Here is a 20,073-nt window from a genome sequence, read left to right on the forward strand (position 1 = left end):
GCTTACAAAATATGTAAGCTATATTTCTATAAAAACCAAATGTGAAGTAGATCATTGTATCACATAACAGTTCAACAGAAGGCAGAAGTGTGAGTTTTTCTTAAGTAGTGGGTGTTCTATTTTTTCCCTGTACAGTAATAAGATTAGTAGTCTAATCCAATGGGAGTCAGGAATAGCCCTATGCACCCCCAGAGCTGTAGACTGGTGGAACCTGTGCATGGAGTCAATTATATAGGACACAAACCATGCTATTTTTCATCACATTCTTGAGCTTAATTAATTCCCATACTTGAATCTGTCATCTCAGTGAAATTGATGGCTTTCATAAAAGGAGTGCACATAGCCAAATATGTGTCACTGTCACCCCGCCCCACAACAAAGGGATAATCTGAGACCAATCACATCAAGTGAGGCCACAGGATTGACTTTTCACAGAGCTGGAGAGGGAAAGAAAACGTCAGAGCTGTGGAGCTTGATGTCAGAAATGTTGGCAACTTTATCTGTGAACAATTGGTGTTCTGAGATGGTGGATACAAACATTTTTTTCATCTACTGCAGGTAATCTGTTTTTAATAATAAAGTGTATTTTATTTTGTTGTACGCATTCTTAGACTGCATTCTTTCCCTGTTAACTAATCCAATACTGACTATTTTGCACAATGATATTGGTGAATGAGCTTAAATTTTGTTCTCTAATAAGGTAAAGCTTCCAACAACTAATAGCAGCTAACCAAGTCATTAAAATGGATTATGTCTGCTTTACATCCACTATGACTAGATATGATTTGTGATGTTGATATTGAATCAATTAGTAAGTGCTTTTCTTAAACTTATCCTGTTTTGTAGAAAACACATTGGTTACTAAGGAGCTAAAGTTGAATGCAGTCATTAATGAGAGGCCTTTTCCAGGCTCTGGGAAAGCCTTGGAAACTGGTTATACAACAGTGTGTTTCAAACATAGAGTACATCCTTCAGCACCATTTGTTTATGGACAGCATATAACATGGTGTAATAAGGTAGATATATGTACGGTATGTGTGCCCAGGCTTTGCAATGAATGTGGATGTCAGTCTAAGTGACAGTTCCTATGGCACTCCATACGAAGACAAGAGGTGGCGCTCTGATGGAATACAGTAAGTAAAGATGGTGAAGACTCATTAATTAAACATATCAATGAATGATATCTACGAATGATAAAATGTTACATTAAAGTGTGTAGTTATTTTTACTGTAATGCTTTGATGGCAGATTTTTGATGCCAGACAAGGATTAGACAAGTCAGCACTCTCCACTGATGATCTTAACTATTTAGGTGTTGCAGAACAACCTACATTTGAGTGTTTTTGCTTCACTTCAACATTTATATTACTTTGAATTTTAGATTAAGGCTTATTTGTGTAATATCAAATCTACTAATTTTATTCTTTCACCCTGATATAACTCCAGTCAGAGCCCCCAGAGCAAAGTACACTATAGTAGGAGAAGCTCTACGTTCTGTTGTCCCTGGACATATGCAATGCTCACTTGGGTGTGGAGGTCCGGATTGCAAATATGACAACCCAAGTTACTGGAGTGATGACCAACAAGCTATAAAAGGCCTCTACTCATCCTGGTACGCATGTTTGTTCTGCCTTAGTAGGTTTCATAATACAACCAAGACGCTGTGTTAGTTGGAGTACAAAAATGCAGAATATAACGTATTACATATCCGACTAACATTTTATTATTTTAGGGTTACTGATCATCTTCTTGCTATGTCCAGACCGTCGACAGAAATCATTGAGAAATATAACATTATTGATCAGTTTAAAAGGTACGCACAACTTTGTTTCAGCAGTTTCCTGGCTATAAATCCAGACCTTTGGAAATAAGGATAATGAACGTGTATATGTCTCTTTTGTGTGTGTGTGTGTGTGTGTGTGTGTGTGTGTGAAGGAATGGTATTAAAACAGTGATCAACCTGCAGATACCTGGTGAACATGCTAGCTGTGGAAACCCTCTGGAAACAGAGAGCGGCTTCTCATACCACCCCGAGGTCTTTATGGAAAACAACAGTAAGTGCGTTAAACAATCATTCCATATCCGTACTGCTGCACAAGTGTAACTCAAATTGTCTTACTATTTCAGTTTATTTTTATAATTTTGGCTGGGGTGACTATGGAGTACCCAACCTCACCACTGTGCTGGACATGGTGAAGGTTATAGCCTTCGCTCTGCAGGAGGGAAAGATAGCAATCCACTGTCATGCTGGTCTTGGCAGAACAGGTACATTATTAAGGACTGCTAAACAAGGTATTTTAAGTATTCAGGATAGTCTGAACTTTCACCTGCACAATCTGACATACAATAAAGGTTTTCCACGTTCTTCCCTCTAGGTGTGCTCTTAGCTTGTTTCTTGGCCTATGCTACCAGGATGACTGCTAACCAGGCTATTTTGTATGTACGTGCTAAACGCCCCAATTCCATCCAGACCCGAAGCCAACTGCGTTGTATCAGACAGTTTGTCCAGTTCCTCACCCCTTTGAGGAGTGTGTTTTCCTGTGCTCAGCCTCGATCCAAACCAGTCAACCTGTCCCAGTACCTGAACCGCCAAAGGAACATACTGCATGGTTCAGAAAGGAAGGAGCTGAGACATCTGCCAAAGATTGTCCAGCTAGTGTGTAAATTGCTGTTGGACATCGTAGAGAATCGACAGGTGATTGAGGAGGACATTCTGGAGGCCCCCGATATTCACGACATAGAGATGACTCTCAGCATGATTGAGAAACTAGGCCCAGATTTCTTTGCAAAGGAGCCCCGCTTACCAGGTACACCCACCTTACCCAGACATTTCAATGAGCCACCCATTTTCTACCATCGCAAAAGTCTGAGCTACAGTGAGTCTGACCTGAGACGACTTGGCTCACAGCTCAACCTCCTCACGCAATCTCTGGACTCGGTGTCACAGAGTAGTGTTAAAATGTCCATTTCTCCATCTGAGTCCACTCTCCCACGATCACTCTCATCCCAGTGTCACGGTTGGAATAACAACAGATCCACAGTCTCACTTTGGCAAAATATAGAAAAGCAAACAGATGGATCCATTCTCCTGAAGAAAGTGAAGTGGAAAACCATCAAACGTAGTGAGTCTGTGGGAAACACAGACTCTACCAGAACGGGTAGCATGTTGTCCAGATGGAAGTCAGAGCAAAGGGAAGAGTTAGCAATGAATGGGACAAAATCTCAAGGTAGAGAGGAGGAGCAATCAGAGGTGCCCTTTATCACCCTGCAGTCAGAGTTGTCCCTGGATGCCAGGAGGTTGCTAGTGGCACAGGCCCTGGCAGTGGACCTTTTTCTTGATGGGGAAGAAGATCACAAGCGCAGAGTCTTAGCCTGGCAGGTAACTGATCATATACAAATGCTGTAGCAGTATTTGTAGAAATGGAGAGCAAAACATCAGGTGTTATATATTCATGAAAAACTACGGTCCTGAGTCATTAAAAGGATCCACTGGATGACATGAAATGTTAGAGCCGGTAATTTGGTTCGACACAAATAAGATTCTAAAAATAACATTTCTACACAAACAGGCTTTAACAGAACAGTGTGTCTAAGTTTCCTCAGTCTAATGTGACTGTGATGTGCGCAGACCGAGCTGAACCAAGGGGGTGCATGGGAAAGGCTGTGTATGGAGCGGGATCCCTTCATCCTCACTGGGCTCATGTGGGCATGGTTCGAGCAGCTTAAAGAACCAGTCATCTCCATTCAGGATGCCAAAGCCCTGAAGTATGAAAGCACTGATGCTCAAACGGTCCTCAACACCCTCGACCGGGTCAGAGCTTACTCTGTTTGATTGTGGTTTGAAAGAGCAGAAATATCACAATAAATTGTTTGGACAAAAAAAAAAAAAAAAAAAAAGCTATCTTTGTTTAAAGTTTTATCCTCTTTTTCACCTCTGACCAGGCCCAAAAAGAAGCATTAACCTGCATACTGGATTGTATGGCCCATATGCTGATAATACCAAAAGACGTTGAAAATGCATTCCTGAGTCGTACCATCAAGGCTTTCACTTGGGTAAAAAAAGCAAAAGATTTTATTTAATTTGTCCTGTATTTCAACAAATTAATTTCATCATCACTGATTAACTTAAGAATTTCATTTACCTTCAAACAGATGGATATTAACTCAGAGGAGGAGAGAAAAGTCTACGAATCCATGACTGCAGTCCTTATGTGTGTCCTTGAGAACATGAGACTTTTTGCCATCAAAGCAAATGAAGCACCCATGGCTCTACTCTCTTTTACATAGGTATCAGATATGTAAATGAGGTGCACCATATGAACATACATATGAAAGCTTGAAAGAAAAATGCTGCTTTAGTGCCTTGTAACAAAGTTATTTAAAATGTATAAACTGATTTGTCAAGATGAGCTAAATATGGACATGTGCACTTTGTAGTTTAATTCACTCATAACAAACAGGCAGAGAATGGAGGTAACATATTAAAAACCAGATGACCAGAATATTTCTTGCACACATTATGCCTGCCTTAAGCCTGGTCATATACAACACTGACATACCTCAGCTCCTAAATCAAGCCTCTAGCTGTATCACACAATGTATCAATGCCTTTCCACCAACACAGTGTTATTTAGTTACATTATCTTTTTGGTAAACATAGAAATACCAAAGAGCATCGCAGCAAGCATCCAGTACACGATAAACAATCTATAATAAAAGCAGATATTACTCCTTCCAGTGGGTGGTGCAAATTGCATGGAGGCACTTTTCTGTGGGTCAATGTGGCTCAGGAGGTGAAAGAATAAGCTTTTAAGACGTCTTTCCCATCTTTCCCTTCTACTGTGGCCACGATGCTGGAGTAATCACATTTAACATGAGTGAATCCTCTACAACAAAGAACACAAAGTATAAAGTAAGAACATTAGTAAATGAAAGCAACATAAAGATGGTGCAAATGTCATCATATTGATATTTATCTTATTAAACACAGAAAATACCTGTATTCAGGCAGGTAGTAATGAGATACATTAATCACTGAGACTAACTTGGCTGGTGTTGATATTGCAGACAGATACTAAAATGCCACAGGGTACAGTACCTGGACATTGTATGGGAGCCTCCCAGTAAGTGGTATCTGCTATCTAGAGTCAGCCCATGGTCTCTGTCACTTCTCCATGTCAGTACTCGTAAGGAGAGGTCCTGAGATGCCGTCACCACACGAAAGCTATCCTGTAATGTTAAGACAACTCAAACTGCTGGTTTTCGGGTGTCTGCACTTTTCACACAGAGGTTAAATGGCACTTTGTAAAACAAAGAGCAGAAGGGGGTATTTTACTGAATCCCATATGAGAAAACAGCTTACCACACATATAGAAGAGATAGGCATAGTATGCTCTTTAAAGGTAGCAAGCAGGGCTCCTTTCAGAGAGTAGACCCATAGCTCCTGGTCAGCTGCCAGCACTAAGCAGTTGCTGTCTTTGGCTTCAAGAAAGATGTGTGAGGTCCTGGTGTTCAGTGTCAAGGAGAACGACTCCACCTGCTGGACTACAGTGAAAAGAGATTTTTAAAAACAACTTCTTTGAGGACAAATCCTTTAATTAAACTCATAAATTGTAATAACAGAATTTATTCTGTGATGATATGTATAATTTTGGGGTGCCCACTTTCACTCAATCTTCTCATATTACATCTATTTCAAGTTCCTCCATGTTCTAGAGTGACCCTTGACAGAACCATGGGCTGACTCTAGAGAGCAGATACCACTTACTGTGTGAACAGGTATGAACAATAACTACATTCAGTGTGACATCTGGGTGTCCTGCATACTGGCCTATAGAAACTGGTGCCGTACAGTAAATGTAGTTCTTTCCTGTTTTGGATCAGTTTCTCTCAGTTCTGGTTACTGAACATCAGTGTATAATGATGTGAAATAAAACTCTGATCTTCAGAAGCTGGTGTGAAAAATGATATTTAAGATAGAGGAACTTTTTTATTTCATTGAGCTATAGATAGTGTTTGCAGATAGCGTTTGGTTGAAATTAAAAATGTACTGAAGTAATGGCCTGTCCATGGCAGTAGGCAAACTACACAATGAATATATCAAGTCCCACATCACCCTGTGATTAAAAATATTTTTTTCTAGAATGATTCACAATTTGGCTATTATTCTCTAATGGCTAACATAAAAGTCAGTATCAGATATAAAGTCTATTACTAGTCATTCTCCACATATCTCAGTCCTCACCCTGGATCTCTGTCTTGTACTTGGTCTTTTTAATGCTGACATCAAACACAGTGAGGGCTTTGTTGTTTTGGTGGTTGCTGCAGTGGATAACGGCCAGTCTGGCAGGCTGTGTGGGTATGAAGACAGCAGCCTGGCACCCAATGACTGGCACAGAGTGGCACAGAGGATCTTCGTCCTCAGGCGGAGAGGTCAGACTCTCAGTGTAAATTACCTGGCAACCAATCAAACAACAGAAATCTAGGAAATGTGCATTAATGTTTCATTATTCTTATCTATAAACATCTATTTTCCAATCTTGTCATTTACAAGAAGGTACTGTAGTAACAATACACACACGAGAACAGAGCAGAGCAGGAAACACAAATATAAAATCAGGCTGTCAGAGACCACCAGGAATACCTTTGGACTTAGATCATCATTGTCCTTGGTCCCAGCCATGATCCATTTCTTGTCAGGTGAAACCAGGAGTATGTTGACTTTAAAGGTGTCACACACCATTATGCTGGACTTTTTAGTCAGTTCTGAATCAGCTAGTGTGCACAGAGATCCCTGACTGGTTCCAACCTAGAAGAAAATATAAGAAGAATCACATGTTACTTTACTCAAAACAATTACAGTATCTTCATATGTGAAACCAGAAAATTCAGTGTTTACTCACAGTCAGAAACCAATCATTATTGATACTGTACTGCAGTAATGTACATTGCGGAGATGCAGCAGAAAAGGAGGCCACCTCCTGGCCAGTCTGGGCCTGCCAGGTCTTGATGAGTCCTGTGGAATCTGCAGTGATCACAACCTCATGGCGTTCATCAACTATAAGCCCTGCCAAAGGGCTCTGCACAGGACTGCACCACAGGAGCTCACCCTGAGAGGTAAAAAAGGCAAATGCCATCATCTGCATTGACTGCACTGCAACTTTAGACCAAGCAGGAAAAACAATGGGAGAAATGATGTTTCAGTAGTGGAATCAATCCACGGACAAAAGGCTTGGAATAGCACATGATTATATACATGAGTACATATTACTGCTTTCATCTAAATAAACAAATAAGGTATAAAAACAAATCAAGAAACACAGTCGAACAGATGTAATCAGGCTGTGCCTCCTAACAAAATATACTACACTGGCTACACGCATGAGGACGCTGCAGCCTTGGCACTGACATTTTGGATGTTCCAGGCTCGGACTGTACCATCAGTGGAAGCGCTGCAGACCGTGGCACTGCTGCTCCACAGGTCAGGATGCTGGGCCGAGTTCCCCTGCAGGTACACTAACCCCACCACCCTGTCTGAAGGGCGACATGCGCACGTCAGATACAAAAACCAGATGAGACGTGTAAAGGAAAGGACAGAAAGACAGCCAACCTGTGTGTCCCCTGAAGGTTTTACAGGTGTAACCTCCTGTCCGGCCTTTCGTCATCTTCATCTCTAAGTGGCGACGTCGCAGAAAGTATCTCTTCCATGATTGATTGGCATGTTCACTCCCCAACACAGCAAGATTACAGAAGCTCCAGCGCTGCAGACACATCCTCCTGTCGGGATCACAAGAATAATAATAATATCAAGCTACTTCACTATCGTGTGTGCTGACAATTTAAAAGACTATAGGCAGCTCACCTCCATAACCAAGGCGTCTCTGAAGCTTCATGCCACTGCTGAAATGTAACCAGACACAAATCATCCACTCCTGCAAAGTATTTCTTTATTAACAGGCTGCTACTTCCGCATGCAGAAAGCTTCTTACCTTACACACACCTGAGGCCCTGATTAAATCTTCCTCGTCCAGGAATGTAAAGATACTTATTAGGCAATCATCGATCAAACGCGGGTGGTGATGGTCCATACTGACATCGATAATCTTGCACCCTCTCGCCAAAAACCTCGCTAGTCTAAGTAGCAACAGCAACAACTCAGGACAAACTACGGGAATAGCACAGGGACAAGAATGAGGAATCGTTTGTCATTTTATCCGCAAAGCCCCATCTTCACCGCCAGATGTCGCCATAATAAAAAGATAGAAGATGCGTGGAGCGATCACATCCATGGAGACGCACAATCGGCAGCGCGCATACATGCATTATAAATCTGACACGAGGATACATTTAATTTTGTATATAAATAAATTAAAAGAGATAAGTGCGTGTCTTAAATGTTATGGTGAAATATAACAGGCGAGAATGAGGTGCTTTTCAGTCTGTGTCTGTTTCTGAGGTAATAATTCATCTAATTAACCTAAAAATCAGTGCATCTTACTTGTCTTGCTTTAATGTTACTTCCCTGCAAATGTTTGGCGTCTGTTCGTGACAAGTGTGGAAATTACTGTTAATTCCACTAAAGCAAATCCAAACTTATGGCAGCATTAAATCGAGCCCTGACCCACATGAAACCTTGTAAATAGAATCCAAATCAGTCAAGATGAATTCACAGCAGAGGAGTTTGTAAGTGTGTGTGTGTGTGTGTGTGTGTGTGTGTGTGTGTGCATGTGTGTGTGTGTGTGTGTGTTGAGATTCAGCCCTGGCGGGATTCTTCAGTAGGGCCCCATGTCTCCTGTGAACACGCCCCAGATAGATGAGCCTGATATATAACCAAGACCTGCGGGTAGCAGAGGAGCTGTGAGAAAGAGATAATCGCACTTGCTCACCCCAAAGGTTACCTGTGACACCCTCGCAATGACAAGAGGGCCCAGCGAAAGGGGGCCACGTACAGGGAGTTTGGATGACACCCAGTAGCCGGCGGTTCGTAAAAGTTCCCGAGGTGTCCTAGTTTTTGATGCTTTTCGTCATTTTTGGAGTTCCTTTGGAGTTACCTGGCCTGTGATCGATCGGAGAATAAGCGAGTTATTCATCAGCTCCAAAAATCGTTGCATGAAACTGAGAGCGAGGCCGCAATGAGTCGGAGAACACGACGCTGGATTTTAAGAGTTTTACTTTGTCTAGGAATTGTTTATCTGAAAATTGGGTGAGCTGCGTTTGACTTCTCATTACTCTGTTGCAGCCTACGTTATTCTACCACACACGAGACAGTAGGTGTTTCCCGCTGTATGTTGTGTCTGACGTTTGCTCCTAAGACAGTAGATTTTTCGAAATGATAAAACGTTTAGTGAAAAGCGTAAACTTATCTCACATAGATTGGAGGCAACTACGTGCTTATCACCTGACGGCATTTCCTTCACTATATCTTTAAAGCCTAAGACTCATAATGACACAACGTTTAGGTGGAGCAGTAACTTTAATAAAGCTTAACTTCAAAATCTGCCTTTTGGTGGACCGTAAAATCAGAGACCACTAAATTCCCCGCTGAAATTAATTCATGAAATGGATTAAGGGAAATCAATAAATGGTGCAATGCATTATATTGTTCAAATACAAACATCCCAGTCAAACTATCAGTCTCCACAGGGTAATACTGAAATTGGGATCACACTTAATAAACCAAAAAGGAGAAATATGTTGATTGTCATATATGATATTAAACTAAAACCAACAATAACAACAATACTTTAGGAGTGAACAATAAATGTTTATTGGCTGCTGTTTCTCAGTCCTATCCGTCTTCCAATCACAGTGGCTTCTCGTCGGTGGTGGCCCTAGGTGCGAGCATAATCTGTAACAAGATCCCCGGTTTGGCCCCCAGACAACGGATTATCTGCCAGAGTCGCCCCGATGCTATTATCGTCATCGGAGAGGGAGTCCAAATGGGCATCAATGAGTGTCAGTTTCAGTTCAAAAACGGGCGCTGGAACTGCTCTGCGCTTGGAGAGAGGACAGTCTTCGGAAAAGAGTTGAAAGTGGGTATGTTGCTGTCTGTTAAAGTTTGTTTACCGTTTGAAGCATTTCTTCAGCAGTGAACACAATTTGTCAACCATCTCACGTTATTGCGTATTTATGTGCGTAAAATGCGCGTCTTTGCCTTTACTTCTTTGTTTTTCGTAAAAAATTAGGTATCCTTCGCAATTTCAATTTTAGTTGCATTGCTGGTGCAGTTGGTCTACATCAAATATCTAGACACATAAATTGTTACATTCACAGTGTAAGGTGCACCCCATAAAGAACCTGTGTCATTTACACTCTAGACTTTTCACTGAGCAGGGCTTTCTGAGCATGTATAAAAGGTATCTGAAGCCAGTTCTGTAACAAAGCGCTTGTGAATGTTGGCAGCCTTTCTTTTCAGTCCAGCAGAGCCTCTAGAGACACATTTTCACTGGTCTTTATTCTGTCTAGTGATGGGTGCCGGGGTTCTCACTGTAAGGATGTAGATCTTACCACGGGTATAGGTTACAGTAGAGAAAAGCCAAGAGGAAAACAAGACTTGAAAGTACTAAATTAGAGAAACAAATGAGTCCAAATCAGTGTTCCTGCTGCTGAGACAGAAGTTTCATCTGGAGACAGGATGAACTCAGGCAATGCTGAACGCATGGCTGTAGTTTTGTAGTTTTGTGGCTTGTTCTTTGGCTGCGTCAAACTTTTAAGGTGGATTAAATCTGTCAAATATCAAAGATATCCATACCAAGGTTAATGAAGTACAGTGTTTTTTCTAATGATAGATTTATTGCTATAGCCAGTGTAACAGGTGTGTCAACAACACAAGTGACTCTGAATAACAATTTTAATTTCATAGAAATGTTAGATTTTTATAAATAAAATGACTTGTATTTTATTCATTGTTCCAGCCACAGCTATTGAAGTGAAACAAAGACTCCAAATACACTTTTATACAATGGTCAGCACCTTTGGCCATCTGTTTAAGGCCATCTTGGCTGCTGCTATTGGGAAGAAGGGATTATCTCTTCATGCTGCTGAAGTGAAAACTGGTATCTGAGAATGGTCCTGTGAATGACTGGTTTTAGCCCATCCAGAGTCTTGGTCTGTGTTTCCAAAAGAGGAGTTTAAGTCTGTGGCTTGGACAGCCGTACCGAATAGATTGGTTTCACTGATCAGATTAGCATAGGAGGCGAATGGTTGCAAATGAATGCCATTGTTGATGCCCAGGCTCTGCAGCTGGCAATTGTTCTTTAAGTAAAAGGAGGAATCACCAGTGAACTGACATATTGTTTATGCATAATACAAGACGCATCAGCACTGAGCCGTTTAAAGGACCTCAACTAAGCTTGCAGGTGAACATCGTAGTTGCTCGTCAGCTGCATGAGCTGAGGTCCATATGGAGTGGTCCCTGACACTGTAGAGATGAAAGAGAAGTGAAAATGGCAGAACAGTGAATTGACACTCCTTCTTCAGGTTATAAACGCAATTGCATTTTTTTGACCACTTACTTATTTTTTTTAATATCTTCCACCTTTCATTACAAGACTTTGAAGAATTCATACCATCTCTTGTGGTGAACTCATGCACTCAGAACTGCAGGGGAAAAATTAACAACGGTGCAGTCAGAGCTGACTGACTGCACTGGCACACCTTCTTTTTTGGCTCAGAGCCCATCGAGTCTATAAAAACGTCCACATAATTGATGCCTCAATATGAGTTTTCTTTTTTTCAATGGCAAAGGCACACATCCAAGATGTTTATCAAAAACATGGCAGCTTTACATAGTGAACCGGGTAGGAGGAGGAAACACAAAGAGGGTATGGTGTTTGTTTTGAACAAACACAGACAAGAGGAGTTTATTTACACATAGATATAATGGATGTTTCCTGTTGGCATGATAATCAATCACATATGTAAAACTGAAGCCTGCTACTTGTTGATCCTGTTTTTGATTGTCTGTTTATAACATTATGGCCTGTGTTGACATTGTATTAAAAGGTATTGATTTGTTTGCGTAATAGAAGGCTTTGAATAAGATACATTAGACGTCCTCTTCATAGTGTTATTTTCTTTGCTTAATATCTGACTGAAGAACTTTGCTTCAGGATCTGTCTATGAGCGCTGTCAGATTAATCTTTAGTTATTTGTCGATATTTCCCTGTGTGTGTAAATGATTTGTTAGCTGGACTTGGGTGAGATAACGGCAGGATGAAGATTCTGATGCCAGTCCCTTATAAGTTTACACAGAATGTGACAGTTTCTGAGCAGATCAATATTCCTTCCTTGCCGACAACCCTTTTATTCATACTGCTTTGTTGACTATACTGCCAGCAGCCATTTTGGTTCATGGACAGGACAGTTTCAGGTCAGGTTTCAAAACACTGCAGCCCTTAAGTGATATGTCAGTAAGACTGTGATGAAAGCACAGACACTGTGAATAATTAATCTTTCTTCCTATTTGTTTGCTCCTAAAATAATTTGATGTACTAATTGAAGGGCCCTTAAGCTGTAGCTTTCTCTATTTCACAAAATCCAACTTTGCATTTTTCTTCATCACCTCTTTTTTCCCTCCTGTCTTAGGAAGCAAAGAGGCTGCTTTCACCTACGCCATTATTGCAGCAGGGGTGGCCCATGCCATTACTGCTGCCTGCACACAGGGTAACCTGAGTGACTGTAGCTGTGACAAGGAGAAGCAGGGTTTCTACAGCAAAGACCAAGGCTGGAAGTGGGGAGGCTGCTCTGCAGACATCAGCTATGGCCTCGGCTTCTCCAAAGTGTTTATCGATGCTCGGGAGGTCAAACAGAATGCAAGGACACTCATGAACCTTCATAATAACGAGGTGGGACGCAAGGTAGGTGGTTAGTGACAGGATTATCTCTTTTTAATCAATACATTGACATGCAAAAGATGTAACCCCATCTCCACCATGACTCTTTCAAGGCACTGCTGATATACAGGGTGTCCATAAAGTTTCTTAACAATTTAAAAAATATATTTTAAAAGCAAATGATGAGACAAATATGTGGAAATTATTACAAAATGAGGAGTAGTTATTGAAGTTTTTTTGCCTCATTTGAAACATCTCTATACGGGCACCATTAGTTGCACAAACCACGTTAAGATGGTACTCGATTTCTTGCCATGTTCTCTGTAGCATAGCCTCATCAATGGTGGCAATGGCATCAGTGATCTTTTGTTTTAGATCAGTGATGTCCCGTATCTTTGTTCGATAGACGATAACTTTAACATAAGCCCATAGAAAGAACTTTGATAACCACTAAGTACATAGAACAAATCTGATTAAGATATCTCATCAATTGCCTTTCTAATATCCATCCATCCATATTCTATACCCGCTTATTCCTTAACCAGGGTCACGGGGATCTGCTGGAGCCACCTTTGTAATATATTTTTTATATTGTAAAGAGACTTTATGGACACTCTGTATAAGTCAGGACTCAATTGTGGTGGTTAAGCCTGGTCTATGCCATGCTATAGTGTGGGTAAACCTTGCCAAGGGCCTGGGCAATAGGGCCAAGATTAAACAAGCAGTGGAATAAAAGCCTGCTTTTAAGGGAAGAGCTGTATAAGTGGCAGGGTTTGATTACAGCCCAGATTTCTGAAAACAGATTGACACTGTACAAAAAGGCATTAACCCAGTCCCCCCACACTTTGCACCACTGGGACAGGATACAGTTTCTCTAATATCATAAAGCCACATCAGGTGCAGTGTTCTTGTACATGCGCTTCATGGGTGTTATCTGTTTGGTTACTAGGTTTGATCACCAAGTACTATGTCTTCTTCTGGTACTACACAGTATTTTTACAATCCATGTGCTTATCAACTTTAATCCACGGTTTTAATTCAATCATTAGGTATAAGGCCTAAATTGGATCTTCATTCATTCAAAATCAGGTTTTATATACTTTGCAATTGGATATGTTTGCTGCCACATAACAATAAAATGACAACTTTTATTTAAAAAATAACTAATTTTAAGGAAATGCTATGAATTTACCAGAGAAAAATTTGTGTTGATCTGTTAATCTGCTCATTTGATGGCTTTTCTGCATGCATGGCTGCAGAAGACAGAGTTACAAAGAGACTCCAGTGAGTCTAGCGGTTAAAAACAGAGTGAAATAATGTGCCAAGCAACTAAAGTGAAGTTGGAGTTAGTGAAGAATAAAAGAGCAGCTTTGCTCAAGTTAACTCCTGTGCTCTCACCGTGCCAAATTTGCCTGATTCACACAACCAACACGTCCAACACAGTGGCTGAAAAGCCTCCTCACACACAGTTGTACAGAGCAGATCATTTTCTGCATGCATTTCAAGACCATGAATTCAAATGGATTTATCTGGACAGATAAATGGCCTTCCAGGGAAAAGACTGTACTTGTAGATTCAAACTTTTTTCAAATTTTCCTTCCTTCCTATTCTTTCTGCTAACAAATAGACTCTCTTTGTTGACAGTCATCTCCCCCTCCTCCTTCTTTATTTATGCTAATCAAAAGCAGTGACATTGAGCAGCAGCGCAGTTCACAGCTCCCTGTTCGTAGACATCCAGACAAAGGCTGTCACAAGTGTTGGTCACAGAACAACTGATGGATTAGGGAGCTGAGGCCAAGGGTTTTTATGAAGTGGTTTGCTCAGGGAAAAGTTGTTTTTTGGTCCTTGTTCACATGCCTGAATTTGGGTTTTAGTGTTACCTTTTACTTGCCAAGAACACAAGCATAAATATCTTGTCAAAGGCTTTGGGAGACCATATTGCATACCAAGCAGCTGGCATTAAAAAAAAAAACAAAATTTCAATTAACCTTGTTGCTAATGAAAGTTAGTTCCATTCAGTGGCATTTCTCATTGTCATCAGTGCAGGGTTTAGCAGTAATCCTAGTCATTCAGCACCTTGTACAGTCACTCTTGACATTTGTGTGTTGTGTGTAGCAACTACACACAGAGAGCCTGAAATCTGATACATTATTTTGGCTTCTGTGTGTATGGTATCACACTGCTCTGTGGTGGGGCTGTATTTAATCCCAACCATAGTATATTTATCAGTCACATTGTTATTGAGTTGCATGTTTGACACTTACCTTGAAGTACAATGCTGAAATATTGAAGTACCTCCGGTTTCTGACAATGTAAACCCTGCATACATTTTAATTCAACATTTTTGAAGAATAAAACTCAATCTCACCTTTTACAGTTTCCAGTTGTTTCTACATCACTAAGTTGTTTTTGTGTGTCTAGGTCCTGGAGAAGAATATGCGACTGGAATGCAAGTGTCATGGTGTCTCAGGCTCCTGCACCACCAAAACCTGCTGGACTACACTTCCCAAGTTTCGCGAGCTTGGCTACATTCTCAAGGAGAAGTATGCCCATGCGGTGCACGTGGAACCAGTCAAAGCCAGCCGCAACAAGCGCCCTAAATTCCTCAAGATCAAGAAGCCTTACTCTTACCGGAAGCCCATGGATACAGACCTGGTGTACATAGACAAGTCACCTAACTACTGTGAGGCGGACCCTTTGACGGGGAGCTTAGGGACACAGGGCAGGGTGTGCAACAAGACTATGATGCAGCACATCAGCGGCTGTGACTTGATGTGCTGTGGACGGGGATACAACACACACCAGTACTCCCGCGTCTGGCAGTGTAACTGCAAGTTCCTGTGGTGCTGCTACGTTAAATGCAACACCTGCAGTGAGAGGACAGAGGTGTACACATGCAAATGAGAATATTTATTGGATGGTGTGTGTCTCTGTGTGTGTGTGTGTGTGTGTGTGTGTGTGTGTGTGTGTGTGTGTGTGTGTGTGTGTGTGTGAGAGACGATGCATGTGAGGGTGTGTGTTCATGCCTTTGTGCTGTCCTGGACAAACTGGGACTGCTAAACTTCACAAGAAGTTTGATATAGCAGTTGTTTCATACATAATGAGGAACTACTGTAACTGTGTATACAGTAAGTGGAGGATGGGGCGTCATGACTGTTTTGCACACAACTCTCTTCACCCCTCTTCTTGGACTGTTGTGTTGTTGTTGGGGTACAGGATAGAAACAGTCTGACAAACACTGTTAAGGGAAAAGCTGTACCCTGGCATATGGGACATATGGATGAGTGCAGTGTGAGTCGCTGAAACAAGATGTCATGATTTAAGCTAAATGGACATTTTGACTTAGCTAATGCAAATGAATTATGGTGGATGTGATCGCTGGGCAGCACTCGCTGCCTTAGTTTTCACTCCCTGTGCACAGATGAAATGACACAGCCATTTGGAATATTTAACATACTGTATTTAGAGAATGAAAATAATTAATATTAATTTATTCTATTAAAAAACACTACTGATTTTGTCTATATTGGATCAAAAATGCTGGGAGGTTTTAGTTTATTAAAGCAATTGAAACTTGTCCATGGTTAACACACTGGATTTGAACCTACCTGGAATAATAAGTTGTCATTCCAGATGAAACTGCTGCAGGCAATTCAGCCTTCTCACCTTCTCATGAGTCTGTCTTCCCTTTGTTTGCTGCTAGTTCAGAGAATCCCACTGACCGGAGTAAGAGGCTGTTGGCTCTATTGTCTCCAGTGACGTTGTTCACTTCAAGCTGATTTAGCTTAACAAGACTTCTTCAAATGGGCACATTTTCCACTTTTGGTAAATATTGGTTAACAGAGTATATTTTGTAAAAGCCTATTTTTATATGAATGTCTTATTTATATCTTTTGCATATTCAATGTCAGATTTCGACCATGACTCCTGTTTTTAAATCCCCTGTGAAAAAAGTTGATATATGTAAGTTGCCCACTGCTGTCACTGTCATACTTGTATACTATAAGTGATAGAAACTGTTTATATGTGTCTGTGTTCGAATATCTGTGTTTACTGCATTTCATGACTACTACTGATGGAATACAGGTTCAGAATAACACTAACAAGACAAGATTTCCATTATTGCTTCTGGATACATCTAATCTCACTCTGATCTTGGCAAAAGAAAAAAAATGCAAATGCCATACTATAAAGATACATGTGAGTTGCAATAGTTTTGCAAGGTTAAAACATGTTTGAGCAGCTGTAATATGTTGTAACTGGCCAGTCAAAAATGACTTAGTGTATAATATTGAAGAAAAATACCACTGATCTCAACATTTCCTCGCCATAAACCAGTGTAGCAGTGTAGCTGTTGAACTTTTATGCCATAAATTACTGTAATTGCTCATTAAATGAGAGTCAATTAACTAAGAGTCATTGCTTTTACTTTCAAATGAACATCAAAGTAAATCTTTATCAATAGCTATGTTGTGCTTCTGAATTGCATCATTATCAGGCACAGGCCATTAAATAAAGATAAATTTTCTCAAATATTACATCACCAGAATCAGCTTTAAAGAGCTTATCCTACAAGTAAAATGTGGGCCAAAGAAATTGATGTCTTCTTTCAGAAGGGAAAGCTATTCAGGCTTAATTGAGGGCCCATCTTGCAGACTGGCAAGCAGCTGAATGTGTCCGAGGAGAAAAGTGTTTGTGCTCTAATGGTAGGGTACCAGTGTAATTGATGAGACTGGTCGGGCAGACTGTCACAGTGATGACTTGCTCAGTCGGGGGAGTGGGAGCTGTCAGGTGATAGATGACTTGCACATCTGCTTCATTCACTCCTGGGCCACTAGTTGCTACAACAACTCCAGCACAGCAGAGAAAATGCAGGGCAGTTTCCAAGAGAGGCCGGCCGACGTGTCAGGGAAATGTTAACGATGCTAAAGCCCACAGTCGTTACAGATTCCACTCTCATCGGCCTGGAAGTGCAGCCAGGAGAAGAGCCCGCAAGTGCTGACTGAAAACCTGCTCCCAGTAATCTCCTGGGATTGACAAATGTAGCTTGTAAAGTTTTCACCTGTACTGTGTTTTAGAACATTTCCATGTTGGTATTTTCCTTCTAAAAGCCTCTCTTTTTTTAAAAACTTTCTCTTGAAGAAGCAGAGACACATGAGAATTCAGGTTTAATTTACAGTAGATTAGCCATATCTTGTGTCACTGGCAGTGATAATCTGCACAGAATAAAGAGAAAAGGGCGTGAAGGGGATAATAACAGAGGCTTGTCTCTGTCTGACAAAAGCTTTCAGCTTTCATAATATTGATACAAAAGACTCACCCATAAGAAAAGGCAGCTGCTCCAAAAGCCCTGGTTAAACCTAAACTAGGGTTTTGTGTGAAAGCTGCAGATCACATCATTTCATGAACAAAACGCTCAGATCTCAGTCCTTTATATGTGTCACTCATGCCCTTTCACTTAGAGTAATCATTTGAAAGACAAGCGTAAAGTCCCAGGTTTGTGTCGATACTTTAACTGTGCTTTGTTAAGGTTACAAGGTGCCCTTAGGTTCCACTAATGCTGATTAATCACAAAGATTTATACCATCAAACCTTTCATGCTGCTTTTTATCTCATAGCAACTTTTTTTTTTTTTTAACAAACAGTGGGCTGCTGTTCCAGATAATCCACCTGCGATGTTTTCCAGTCAGGTGCAAAACAATCTCACACAGAGACTACAATCACTTCATCCCCACTGAGTCACAGGCACAAAATACCACCTTCTTTGATATCGCGGCCTAAGTCAGACACCCTGCAGGATCACCCAAATGCTAATTATACTCTTAGCTGTGTTTCTCCATAAACAGGACCAGGCCCATGCCAAGATGTTAAGGGGTGTAATATCCATGTTGCTCTGAAGTGGGGTTGCATTACCCTTTAGAGTTTTGTTTATAAAAACACATAGATACACAAACACACGCACCCAGCCGTCACCTGCAATAGTTGGAAATTGGAGGTAGCTGCAGATTTATGGATGGTTGTCTGGCTCGCTCCCTTTGTTATTACTGGAGTCCTGCCACAGCTTCTGTATCTGCTCCCATGACCCATAACATCAGGGCATCCCATCAGGGAGCTCCAGCCAGCAATTAGCATCAAAGTCAGCAATCGAAGCAAGACCCATCCTGTTTTCTTTTTTATCATTAGATCAGCATTGACTGCACTGTTGATTAGATTTATAGCTGAAATTAAAATGTAAAAGATGATGCAGATATATGTTTGAAACCCATGGCAGAATTTAGTATTCATTTCCAATTCATATTATTAACCTTAACCTAATTACAGTTGATCATCATATTTCTTACCTGTTCAGCTGTGTGTTTGATTTGTGTGTACATGACAGCCCCTTACACAATTCTAGTTACATACAAGCCAATGATATATTTTTTCCTAAGAAAACCTGAGATGACTAAAACTATGCCACCCGTAAATAAGGAAATGACATCATTTTGCAGTAAAAGAGTTGTTAAATCATCACTTTTACAGGTACGTCATTGACACAAGTCTCTGTGTGTGTGAACTATTTTGTTTCAACAGTTTTCAACCTTTTACTCAAGTGGACAGCACTAAAGACAATAATTTGAGGGAGGACGAGGCAGAGTGAGAAAATGTGCGTCCCAGCTTTTCTCCCCTTCCACGCTCTCTGACCATAAATCTTCTGACACATGATTATGTCAGTCATACTTTTGTTTTTCCTCTGGTTGAGACATGCACAAGCACCTGAGCGCTGCACAGTAAATTGCAGAGCACAAAGTTGTCTTTATGTGATTCCAGAGATACTGTATGGGCACAAAGCTCATTCATGCACTCTCTTAACCGTGTGCTGTTTGAGACTCTGCGATGGAAGCCAGAGATAGCTGACAATATCCACTCCCCACAAGAGAGATCCACAAATGTTTGGCCCTCACGGGGTCTATCTGACTTCCCATGGTCTATCTGATTTTACAGGTAAACACAGTGGTCAGATTGCTTAAAGGTATTGTCAGTGGCATTAAGGTAAGAACACAGGCTGGATGAGCTCTGTGGGGGGATTTTGAAGGAGTCATTTACAATGATTTGAATGTGCATACCAGCCCGCTTAACCTGGCTTTGAAAGCAGGGAGTGAAATATGTAATCATGAAACAGTAATGCATCTGTGAAATGGGGTAATAAGAGCTTTGAGTGAGAATGCTAAGAGCTGCCTTTGATGGTGTGTAATGTTGT

The 20,073-nt window shown here is 40.9% G+C and overlaps 3 protein-coding genes across 4 annotated transcripts; 2 read left to right on the forward strand and 1 right to left on the reverse strand.

The window, feature by feature from the left end:
• The first annotated feature begins 1,087 nt into the window (after positions 1-1,087).
• ptpdc1b (protein tyrosine phosphatase domain containing 1b) lies at positions 1,088-4,287 on the forward strand. The gene is made up of 9 exons (XM_026332945.2): positions 1,088-1,133; positions 1,447-1,612; positions 1,733-1,813; positions 1,936-2,054; positions 2,128-2,265; positions 2,376-3,379; positions 3,629-3,811; positions 3,943-4,053; positions 4,153-4,287. The coding sequence occupies exons 1-9, from the start codon at positions 1,088-1,090 to the stop codon at positions 4,285-4,287; spliced, it is 1,983 nt and encodes a 660-aa protein (XP_026188730.1).
• A 132-nt stretch (positions 4,288-4,419) lies between these two features.
• On the reverse strand, positions 4,420-8,163 carry fbxw12 (F-box and WD repeat domain containing 12). 2 transcript variants are annotated; one of them, XM_026332946.1, is made up of 10 exons: positions 7,989-8,163; positions 7,862-7,899; positions 7,610-7,776; positions 7,409-7,533; positions 6,903-7,109; positions 6,644-6,808; positions 6,245-6,455; positions 5,363-5,544; positions 5,099-5,229; positions 4,420-4,886 (listed from the first exon to the last, which is right to left on the reverse strand). In XM_026332946.1, exons 1-10 carry the CDS (start codon positions 8,085-8,087, stop codon positions 4,787-4,789), a joined length of 1,425 nt encoding a protein of 474 aa, XP_026188731.1. In that variant the 5' UTR covers positions 8,088-8,163; the 3' UTR covers positions 4,420-4,786. The 2 variants fall into 2 exon arrangements, with proteins under 2 accessions (XP_026188731.1, XP_026188732.1); XM_026332947.1 differs by having other exon boundaries at positions 8,000-8,120.
• Positions 8,164-8,866: 703 nt separating this feature from the next.
• On the forward strand, positions 8,867-17,198 carry wnt7ab (wingless-type MMTV integration site family, member 7Ab). Its single transcript, XM_026332948.1, has 4 exons — positions 8,867-9,202; positions 9,809-10,035; positions 12,586-12,857; positions 15,255-17,198. The coding sequence occupies exons 1-4, from the start codon at positions 9,132-9,134 to the stop codon at positions 15,735-15,737; spliced, it is 1,053 nt and encodes a 350-aa protein (XP_026188733.1). The 5' UTR covers positions 8,867-9,131; the 3' UTR covers positions 15,738-17,198.
• The last annotated feature ends 2,875 nt before the right edge of the window (positions 17,199-20,073 follow it).

Source organism: Mastacembelus armatus, chromosome 7, assembly GCF_900324485.2.
Source record: "Mastacembelus armatus chromosome 7, fMasArm1.2, whole genome shotgun sequence".
Taxonomy (NCBI): domain Eukaryota; kingdom Metazoa; phylum Chordata; class Actinopteri; order Synbranchiformes; family Mastacembelidae; genus Mastacembelus; species Mastacembelus armatus.

What these genes read in the sequence shown, in the direction of transcription:
- ptpdc1b (XM_026332945.2), top strand. Translation starts at nt 1,088, where the DNA reads ATGGCACTCCATACGAAGACAAGAGGTGGCGCTCTGATGGAATACA. An exon ending in GCAGAGTCTTAGCCTGGCAG is followed by an intron (nt 3,380 to 3,628) that starts GTAACTGATCAT and finishes TGATGTGCGCAG; the next exon opens with ACCGAGCTGAACCAAGGGGG. An exon ending in TCCTCAACACCCTCGACCGG is followed by an intron (nt 3,812 to 3,942) that starts GTCAGAGCTTAC and finishes ACCTCTGACCAG; the next exon opens with GCCCAAAAAGAAGCATTAAC.
- wnt7ab (XM_026332948.1), top strand. Translation starts at nt 9,132, where the DNA reads ATGAGTCGGAGAACACGACGCTGGATTTTAAGAGTTTTACTTTGTCTA. An exon ending in ATTGTTTATCTGAAAATTGG is followed by an intron (nt 9,203 to 9,808) that starts GTGAGCTGCGTT and finishes TTCCAATCACAG; the next exon opens with TGGCTTCTCGTCGGTGGTGG. An exon ending in CGGAAAAGAGTTGAAAGTGG is followed by an intron (nt 10,036 to 12,585) that starts GTATGTTGCTGT and finishes CTCCTGTCTTAG; the next exon opens with GAAGCAAAGAGGCTGCTTTC.
- fbxw12 (XM_026332946.1), bottom strand. Translation starts at nt 8,087, where the DNA reads ATGGACCATCACCACCCGCGTTTGATCGATGATTGCCTAATAAGTATC. An exon ending in AACCTTCAGGGGACACACAG is followed by an intron (nt 7,534 to 7,609) that starts GTTGGCTGTCTT and finishes GTCGCCCTTCAG; the next exon opens with ACAGGGTGGTGGGGTTAGTG. An exon ending in GGCTCCCATACAATGTCCAG is followed by an intron (nt 4,887 to 5,098) that starts GTACTGTACCCT and finishes TCTTTGTTGTAG; the next exon opens with AGGATTCACTCATGTTAAAT.